The sequence below is a fragment of the Pollicipes pollicipes genome, unplaced genomic scaffold (genome assembly GCF_011947565.3).
Source record: "Pollicipes pollicipes isolate AB1234 unplaced genomic scaffold, Ppol_2.1 Scaffold_3087;HRSCAF=3621_pilon_pilon_pilon, whole genome shotgun sequence".
NCBI classification, from domain to species: domain Eukaryota; kingdom Metazoa; phylum Arthropoda; class Thecostraca; order Pollicipedomorpha; family Pollicipedidae; genus Pollicipes; species Pollicipes pollicipes.
In genome coordinates, this window is record NW_023596225.1 from 15537803 (window position 1) to 15548209 (window position 10407).

The following is a 10407-nucleotide window of genomic DNA, read 5'->3' on the forward strand; positions in this document are numbered from 1 at the left end:
AGCAGGGTGATTCGATGTCTTCACCTTTCCATGGGATTAAACTGGCTGGAAAAGTTGCATGCGTCTGTCTGTTTGAGTTCTCGAATTTGACTTAATATTCGGATAAAACAGTGGTATTAGCCTTATTCCTCGGTGAAAAAGCCAGGAGAATGGAGATACAGTCGGATTGATATTTCGGCCACATGCGTTTATCGAAACAATAGCAGAAGTGAATTCAAAATTGCCTGGCGATGATCATACTCGATTTTTCAGGGTTTTTTTTTCTTCTAAACAGCATGCCCCAGTTTTTACAGGAAACCAACATTCAGCGGATTAAATAAAAGCGATTGCCAGCCATTACCACGACACAGTGCCTGTCTAAGAATAAGAATGCGCGAACACACGTGTACATGCGAACACGTGTGTTCTAGCATGCGTGTGGTAATGGCTGGCAATTGCTTTTTCTGTACTTCCCTGAATATTGGTGTTCTTTAAAAACTGGGGCTCACTATTTCAAAAAAACAACCTATAAAAATTGACTAGAATCATCGGCAGGCGATTTTGAGTTCACTTTTGCTATTGTTTAAAAAACCATGTTGCCGAAATATCGATCCAACTATATCTCCATCCTCTTGTTTTTTCCGCCGAGGAATAAAGCGGATACCACTTTCTTATCTATGTGACTAATATTCCTCGCTAATGCATTGAACAACTTACGTAGATAATCGGATGTATAATGTTGACTGATAGCTCACCAATGATCATATCTCGTATGGCATGCTTTGTATATTGCCGTATTCGAATGTTTTTCGCCCGGCCGTCTTACATTGCTTTGATAATGTAGAAAGAATGTCCTTGAAACGTGACCTAGCCGAAACTAATACATATGGCTGTAGGCGAGTTTACTTATGCCTTGCCGAAAATTCGAAGAATTAAACAAGCTCACAAGAAATTGATCAAATGTACACTGGCCGTTTCTTATAACAAAAGTTGCGTTAATGAAAGCATGCTGCCACAGCACGCGAATATATATATATATATATATATATATATATATATATATATATATATTGGTCCGGAGAACACGAATGAAGCATGGCTACTTAAAGTAAGACCGAATCCTATTTTCACTTTGATACATGTCAAATACACTCACAATAACAACACTACAAAAAACAGAAACATATTGCAACAATCACATCAATAGTGCTCAGCGCCCACCACCTAATAGTTCAAGGGTTGTGCAGGAATTTCTTTTTGTCTGTTTAAGGCTGGAGAGTGTTCTGTCCTTGCGTTTAACAAACCTTGCATTCATGAAAGCATACTGCCTAAGCAAGCATATATATATGTATATATATATATATATATATATATATATATATATATATATATATATATATATATATATATATGAACGCAATTACATTCAAGCAAAACATTGGAAAATAACATGGATATACACATGTATGCATATACAGATATATAAGTGTGTATATATATATATATATATATATATATATATATATATATATATATATATATATACGTGTGATAAAACTAATCAAAAGATCATTGCACTCAATATGCACGTCGCCAGTCTGCGGCGGTACTGACTGTGTTCCATCTCAACACTACTGAAGAGTCGGCGGCCACGATATTCGATCCCGCGACTGGACACCGCGGCGCATGCATGGGCCTACGGTTTGACTATAGCTCTAAAAGGAGTGCCACGACGCACACTTTTGCTCCTGGGAATTGAGAGAGAGATGTCCAAACTTCATTTCTATGTACTTTCTGTGCAAACATCTGTTCAAGATTTAGAAGTCTATGGGCCTGAAAAAGGGCATTTAACACAGGGAGCCTGTGGCTAGTCGTGCAATGTGCGTCACTGCTTTCATATCTTACTCTAGACTCTGGCCCCATAATACTATGTTATGTGCGTCCTACACATGGCCCGCCGTAGGCGTGATAACACTTGACAAATTGAGGGAAAGCGTCTCCTCTGGCGGCATCGCCCTTATGTTCAGGTGGAGGATCTGCGCTTAACGTGTCCGTAGTATCAACTGGCCAAGCTCACGCTCGTGCACTCCCGCCAGTGATCTGAAATCCAGACTTCGATTGCCTTCTAACGTGGAAACCAACGATCATGAGGTTCAAGCTTTGCGCTAGCGTCAGCGCATCACCGATGAACGGTACATATGCACCCCACCCCACGCTCTCTTGCTGGTAGCCCTGATTCGATCGTTGCTGCCGGTCCTTGCCTAAGGCATCATTAAGTTTGACTCGCCTCACGAAAAGTGAACTACCATTTCAACAGCGTGAGAAAAAGGGGTGAGATGTGTATTTCGAGATTACCTTTTGCAGCACTTGCGCCCTTCCCGGATGTACCGGCCGAAACGCTCTGAGTTTCATTATACCATTCAAAATGTATTCCTGGAGTCGAAATATAAAATTGGATGATATTGATCCACATCCCCAGGTCTGCGGCTGACATCCGTCCAAGTGACTGTACTGATCGAACCGGAGTCCTTACACTGGCGATGTCGTGGACCAAGGCTCCAGCTTGGGCTTAGACAGACCATAACAGACAGCATAGCATATCAAGCTTCGTGACGCCCGCCATCCACCGCCAGCCTCGTCATCAGCAGACGTCCGACCGACACGGCGACAGGTGCCGACACTGCTCGGCGGAGGCCGCCGGCGGCATCGCTCGGTCCGGCGCCCAGCGACCACGTGCCATCTGGCCGAGTCGCCGTCAGGTTGTCGTGCGACGCCTCTTGCCGGCAGGCGCGGCGCCGGCGGTCGTCTGCTCCGCCCCGGCCTCCGGCACCGGCACCAGCTGCGCCATGCAGAACCCGGTGCAGTTTCTGCCGACTGCGGGCGTCGGAGGGTCGGTGTAAGTTGACCGGCGCACAGCAGATCTGCGCGGTACGCGGCCGTGACCTGGCCCTGTCGGAGCTGGCCGGAGAGGCACCGCCCCACGGCGACACGGCCATACAGGGGCTCCGCAGGCACATAGAGCCTGCCCCGGTCCGGGGCCAACAGTGCCGGCGCTGCGTCACAGACGCCGCCCCGGCCGCAGGCTGGCGAGCGCAGTGCCGTTGCAGCACTCACCGGCATGTGTGACGGTGCTCTTGGGCAGACTGGAGACGCTTGCCTTGGCTGCGGCGGCGGAGAGGCCCATCAGCTGAGCACTGCACCAGTGTTAAGGGTACATCGACGGCACAGCTGGGGCTGAGTCAACAGCAAGCGGTCGTGTGCCTGTTATGCTGGCAGAGGCCAGCGACAGGAAAACTCAACTTTTAGTAAAATCGAAAACGCGCGATAACATTACGTTTCTGACAAGTCAACTGTCGCCAAGCAACGCGCGCCAGCGGCTTTTGGCATCGAAGCCCCCGTCGAAAGAACGCAGCACTTGACTGACCAATTCGTGACCAACCCAAATCCTCGTCGGTATAAAAAGGCAGGGTGGGCTGCACCTCAGAGGGCACCGGCCACCACCAGCGCTTGTTAAAGGATACACGGAAGGCACATCGTACGGGCCACGCAGCTGATGCTCGTGGTTGGCTCCACTGGACAGGAGCACATTCTGAAACACGTCCCGATAAGTCAGCTGATGACATCAGACATACATCAACCCGCGACGCGACTTTCACGACGAAGTTAGCACATTCTGAAACACGTACCAGTAAGTCAGTTGATGACATCAGACATCAACCCGCGACGTTCGCGCCGGGCGATGCCATTTTCCTTGACTCCGAGTTCGAAATACAGACCGATAACTATGAGACGACAGCCAGATACGCTCCCGGTCGCCCACTGTCGAACAAGGTGTCATGCATCCCTGCCACAGGTAAAGGGCCAGGAAAGGCCGCACCTCGCCGTCACAACCGAGGGGGGAGGGGCTGTACCTCTCGGGGTAATGTGAGCTGGGTCTAACCTTGCCGCCGGTGACGTTAGTGACGGTGAGCGCAGTGAGAAGCAGCTGGCGGCGCCCAGCGCCGGCCGAGAGCGCCGGTGCGTACACCAGCTCCAGAGCGATACCGCGGCGGGACGCCAGCCCGCTCAGCTTCCGGCTCAGCATGAAGCCGCGAAACGACAGCGGGTCGATGCTGATGATGTCGATCGACAGTGTCTGGCACGCCAGCTGGAAACACATACGCGCGCGCAAGCAGCTAGTTCAGTGGCGTTGGGTTAAGGCACATTAAGATTAAGGTGTCCAACAAAGACGGGCTTCAGGGCTGTCTTGACCTATTTGTCAAGGTGGTGAGCAAATCTTTTCGTGTAGTGTGCCACCTATATCTGCGTTCTTTGCTCCATTTTTCGTGACTATCGTAAGTCCGTAGCTGTGGAAACTCCTCAACACATGTCAACATCTATGTGAGGCAAAATTGTGCATATTTTCTGCGCCAAAGAAGCCAATTAAAGGTGCATCGTCATCATAACCGCAGAAATATCATCAGGCCGTACGACGGATGCGCAATAAAACTTACGTTGAATGCAGCCTGGGTAGTCGGCTGAACTGCCAACAAGTCGAACCTTTTCAGGTTGGTGGACCGCCCCTAAAAAAGGACAGAAAAGAAGCATAAATGGAAAACAAACGGGTTTCACAGCGAAACAATGTTCTACAAGGAAATGCTAATGAATGCATAATGACGTGACAGGCGCATGGGATTTCTTAAGGGGATTTATTAAGGGGGGGGGGGGGGCTGGGCAACGAAAAATGAACCGACCTGGTCCCAAAACCAAAATATACCAGCAAACAGGATTCTCTCCGACTCTGGCACGCCGAAGTTGAGAGGGGAGGGGGGGGGGCTGGGGCCCTAGTTGAAGGGAGGGCGTTAGTCCCCATCCCACCCCAACTAAATTGAAGACTACGTCTCTGTGACATGATAACAGATATACCTTATTTCAAACGTTGCAATTAAGCTAAAATACAGAAATGACAGCAGAACGTATTTTTCAAAACCTTTCCAATGTTTTGCGTGGATGTTTTTACGTCCACAGCACCTGCACTGCATTCATTAAATGTACCCCAGACACATCATCTAAGTTGGCTGCTTCAGGTCATCAGATGATCATTGTCTTCAGACTGTGCTTTTGATGATTTTATTTGAATATGTGTCGTAAAATGCTACGCCACCCCCGCCCTGTACCTGGTCAACTCTATTTGGACAGTTGCCAATCCACCTGTCCGGGTCGTCAAACCACGAGCAAACGAGGTACACTTGTTCAGCCATACTCACGATGCGTGACATGTCACCCTGGCCGGAGAATGCCAGAGTTACGCGCTTCAAAACCCGAAGCTTCCGTCCTGTTCCCTGCAACAGACGAGTAGTTTCGCAACATTACTTGGGGCGGGCGGTTGAGGAGCGGAAAGATGACACAACCTGCCCCCAAACGAGCCGATAAACGGATTTCTCTCCGGGTTTGACCCACTCTATTTTCCAAGTTGTGGGTGGATTGAAAGACAACTACACTTCCGTCCCGCAATGCGCTGTGAAATATTGCGGTCCCGGCATCCACCAACCGAACTATCATGTACGCTTCCTCCGCACCTGATCACATTGTTTATATCCATCTCAGGAAGCGAGGAAGAGATGACCGGAACATTGTCAGCCACTACGCAGGTCCTCGACACATATACGCTACGAAGCGTACACTATACCGGTGAAAATACAATACGCTGGGCAGGGAAGAAAACAAAAAGAAGTGGAATGACCTGCGGCAAGTATTTAACTTACAGAGCAGACAGGAGCGGAAAACTGAATTTCATTTGGGTCTGGAAAACCGTCTGTCAATGGTGTGTCCGCTGCCTGCACACCCTTTCTAATCTTCTTCTTTTTTGATGTAACTGATTCCAATTCATCCAGGTTTACTGTGACATTAACTGCCACTGTCGTGTAGCCCACTGTAATGACGAAAATAAACACAATGTCAGTTGAGTAGTGTCTGTGAAAATTAATCTATGGAGGATTGGTCAGCTTGGGGTATCAGGCATCAATCTATGAAAAGCTTAGTGTCTTAATCGTATCAGTTCCAAAAACCCAGAACTTTAGGAAAAGAACCCAACTTGCGAGTACAAGCCTCGCACATACATGCATGCTATTGAGGCTTTACAACACACTCAGCTATTGGGGCTATGAAACGTCGCCTGTCTCTCACCCTTGCAGGCACCGCGGTGACCGTAATCCCGTACCTATGGTTCTCCCAGAAAAACTAATGCACCATCGATACCACATTGTGCACATACCATGTGCATATGTGCACTACACACAACAAAGTGGTAACATAATACCATAACATTACATCACAAAATAATGCATTTACCATTCTTGGGAGTTAAATGAGTGTCACGTTATGTCCGGCTGATTGTGGCAGGATCGCTCAATCAGCAGGGACGGGAGCGGGGAGCAAAAAAAAAACACAGACTGGGATCCATATTCGAACCCTCGACCTTGCGCACGCAGTTGTGGGCGAACGCCCTGCCGTACAACTACGCACCCAAGCTGGCAAGGCATTCTCGCTCAGCACACTAGGTGCTCGTGATCGCCATCTTAACTGCCTCAGGGTTGGTCAAATGAAGCACAGTGCAGCCATAAGTGCTCTCAGGGCAGCCATATGTATTTTTATAGGATTGTTGGTATGGCAGACTCTCCATTCACACCACAGGAATATGTGAACACAACAGGCAATGTTTCAACTGTGCTTTGGCTAGTCTCACACAAATGCTCCACTGAGAAATAATGCTGTAATTTGTTAAAATTGTTGCACGAAAATAGCCAAAATTGTCCATAATCTTCACTGCTCCATGGCACATGATTTAGATGTATTTCCAAAGATATGATGCATCACAGCATATTTCAAGCTGCCTAGCATCAAAGCCAGATTAGTGATAATGTGGCATGTCAGTCCTCTTGTTGCCTATTTTCCTCTTTTTTGCTGGCATTCCACACCACTGCCTTCATTACCATGCACTCCACATAACAGCATCCACATCTATATTCAGCCTCAGACACAGTCTTGTTCTTTGGTGAGTCCTCCAATAAACTGGCTGCTGCTTACTGTCTAGCACATATCACACAGTACCTAACAAACCTACACATGGCTGCTCGATCCAAAACATTCTGAAGTTTTGTGCCCGACTGAACACTGGAGCTGATGTTGAGGTCGAAGAATCCGCTGATATCATCAGTTACAACATCCATTCTGGTGTTCATGCCCTGAAAAGAATGCATCCATGAGTCAGCATTTGTTATGTAATACATGGCATGTTCAATATTTTATGAACTCATGACAAGCTGTGCTAAAAATACTTAAAGTGGATAAAGAAGCTGATGATTGATTGAATCAAAATGCATTGTAAATATCTTTATGTAAAATCATATTGAAACAAACTATTAATGCAAAACATAAATTTGCTTTACTTGTGAATCTTGAGACACATCAATCACACAATTTTGAGACATGCAATGCCTCAGCATCTATATCATAGGATGGCCAAGGGTAAACAGAGGCAGCCTGACAGAAATAAATTTTTTCTAACATCTCGGAGGAAAATGAGACCTTTTCATTGTTTTTCCATTCTAACATTCATCACCATTCTAACACTTTTTACAACTCATCCTCTCTACCACAAAACCAGTAAAATCAAGAAACATTTTTTATAAGGGCACCATTAACTGCCATTCAGAAATTTACAAAGCATTTGGCCCACATTTCCCACCTTTAATAATGAAAATGTTTGCATCATAAGGTGCATTCAACAGCTACAATCTGGCTTTATATTTCTGGTGACCCAACAAAAGAGCCAGGGTCCACCCTTCACCATACCCCAAAATAAAAATGGGCATCAACAGGAAATGGAGATGATGCCTACTTTCTGCAACTAACATACTGCACATTTTGTATGGCTCATCCTGTCAGCATTTGACCTGACCTGGACTATGCATCATAGCACTATCCTGAGGCCTAAATGCATCCTTTATAGTTCATGGTAAATTGAGAGAACCTACATGCCTGCAGAACATATATCATAGACTCACAAACAAACATGCACCAATACTGATTAATATTTTAGAACAATCATGCAGTAAGCATCGGCACCATCGATCACCACTTTATAAAGCTAGAAGCTGCAATCTACATGCTAACAGCATACCCAACATCATTGAGATCCTCTATCACAACACGTGGTCATGGCTCATGAGGACACAATCACACGGTAATGACAGGTGTTTATTATTTGGAGACGATCGCAACGACTCCAAATGTAATATCACCCCACGTACCACTCCGATCAGCCGCATCGGCCCAGTTTTAACGTGCCTCGATTCGTACCCGCTCCGCCGACATCCGACCACGCTCAAGCCAAGGCGATATATAAAAATAAATTTATCGGAATCGTAGCACAAGCGCCAGATTCAGGCAATAGCAAGATATCCTCGAGAAAATTTAGTACGCATGCTTGCTAAGAGGAACGGTGTTTAGTACCAATTCGTACTAAAAGTGGCGAAGTTTAGTGCGTATAGACACTAAACAGAGCAGCCCGGTAACCCAAGGCCAGGCAGAGGAAATGAGGTTGTATAAAGATGGACGTCATGAATTTCCTTTCTTTCGATAGGAGTAGAAAACCTTCACCATATCGGGATCTCAATTCCCATGTGAACGCGAGTTGCTCCTAGTGCGCGGCGAGGTCGGTCGGTTGGTGGTGAGTGGGGGGGGGGGGGGGGGGGATGGTAGAAGTGATTGGGAAGCGTGCGTGGAGAAACTCTCGCGCGTAATTAACGGAAGAGTGTGATCTACCCGGCTCAGTATGATAATGACATATCATGGACTACAGGGTATTTGAACCGATATTGACATCCGGGTAGTGCAATGGACAGGATACTAGTCTCGAGATGTGGTTAGCATCAGACTTGGGTTTGACTCGAATGCCCTGAGCCAGCCCCGGACAGGCTCGCAGACTGTGGAATCTGACTCAGCTCGTGACTCAGCTGCTCCATTTGGGATTCTTCAAGTACTTAACCTTTTTTAGAAAAAGAAAAATCTCCACCGCGAGCGTTTTATGCGCAGTTCGAAACGGGCACAGCCAACTCACGTAAGCAGAATTGGCCAACTTGGAAATCATACAACCCAAACAACATCTTTAGCACCAAAATGATGAGCGGGCAATTAACATTATTCATTTTGTCTTTTCTACCATTGCTACTCACAGCGCCCGCATGAGCGCAGGCAGCAGACGATTTATAACGTGTACTAAAAGGTCAACCTAAGCACCAAATCACGGACATACGAGAAACCAAGAATAGTATCCCAATTCTGCACATTCATGTCTCCACTTATCTATTGGTGCGCTGAGCCTTCGTACATAACATAATTTTGATCATTATTTTCAAATATTTGATAACTTACGGCACATCACGCGCAGACCAGAAAGGCGCCTACACTCTTACCTTATCATTGCACTTCTCTCGACTTCTTACTTTATTATTGCACTCCTAATTTATTTCCAGTTGTGAAGCTTAAATCGATATTTCCAAACAGACAACACAGAGAAAGGCCCAACAATATCGGCTGAACTGAGGCATTTCCAGCAACCTTAAAAAAACCGACCAAGCCACGGGAACCCAACACCGATGCCAAGCCAACGTCTTCGGCGCGGTACATTAACGTCTATTAGTGCACCTCATACACGAGTCTGAATAATGCGATTCGCACTTATTGGAACCAAACGCATCGTGACGACAATGTCGCTTAAGCTACAACACTTGGGTTCAATTAATATGAATACTCCTTGCCGTGAGATGCTGCCATCATGTCGTGCGGAGGGACTGTCGTAGCACCCTCTTAAAGTAGTGCACCTGTTGTACAGTTCCAACGAGCGAGGCCTGAAATCGCTCTGACATCCAGAGACATACTCTGCCGAGATAATATGCCAACAGCAATCCTAGGGTAACGGACCAAGCCCCGGAAAACTAAGACTGAATCAGGGCCAGCGTTTTCGGTACGGTACATATACGTCTATTAGCGTAGTGCACCTCACACACGAGTCCGGATAATGCGATTCACACTTACTAGAACTTAACACATCGTGCTGACAATGTCGGTGGAACTGCAAGACTTCGGTCCGATAAATAAGACTCATGCATTGCCGTGAGATGTTGCCATCATGTGCGGGCGGACTGCAATAGTACCCTCTTCAAGTAGTACACCTCTTGTATAATTCCCATTGGCAAGACCTAAAAACCGCTCCGACATCCAAAGACATCCTCTACCGAGATAATATGCAAATATCAATCCTAAGGAAACGGACCAAGCCCCGGAAATCGAAGACTGAAGAAATCCCACGTTTTCAGTACGGTACATATGCTTTAACTGGCGCAGTGCACCTCATACACGGGTCCGGATAATGCAATTCACACTTGC

At 46.7% G+C, this 10407-nt stretch overlaps 1 protein-coding gene across 4 annotated transcripts; it reads right to left on the reverse strand.

Moving 5' to 3' along the window:
- Window positions 1-2625: 2625 nt before the first annotated feature.
- LOC119090404 (ribonuclease P protein subunit p30-like) lies at window positions 2626-8367 on the reverse strand. Of its 4 annotated transcripts, XM_037213198.1 has the most exons (9): window positions 8271-8367; window positions 7082-7202; window positions 5724-5890; window positions 5226-5300; window positions 4473-4541; window positions 3920-4126; window positions 3501-3568; window positions 3094-3173; window positions 2626-2853 (listed from the first exon to the last, which is right to left on the reverse strand). In XM_037213198.1, the coding sequence occupies exons 1-9, from the start codon at window positions 8286-8288 to the stop codon at window positions 2735-2737; spliced, it is 924 nt and encodes a 307-aa protein (XP_037069093.1). In that variant the 5' UTR covers window positions 8289-8367; the 3' UTR covers window positions 2626-2734. The 4 variants fall into 4 exon arrangements, with proteins under 4 accessions (XP_037069093.1, XP_037069095.1, XP_037069096.1 ...); XM_037213199.1 differs by lacking the exon at window positions 8271-8367 and having other exon boundaries at window positions 2631-2853; window positions 7078-7102; XM_037213200.1 differs by lacking the exons at window positions 5724-5890; window positions 8271-8367 and having other exon boundaries at window positions 2630-2853; window positions 7082-7162.
- Between the last annotated feature and the right edge of the window lie 2040 nt (window positions 8368-10407).

Coding starts and splice junctions, on each gene's coding strand:
- LOC119090404 (XM_037213198.1), bottom strand. Junction 5,301..5,723: donor TTTCCGCTCCTGTCTGCTCT/GTAAGTTAAATA, acceptor CGTCTGTTGCAG/GGAACAGGACGGAAGCTTCG. Junction 4,127..4,472: donor CTACCCAGGCTGCATTCAAC/GTAAGTTTTATT, acceptor ATGTGTTTCCAG/CTGGCGTGCCAGACACTGTC.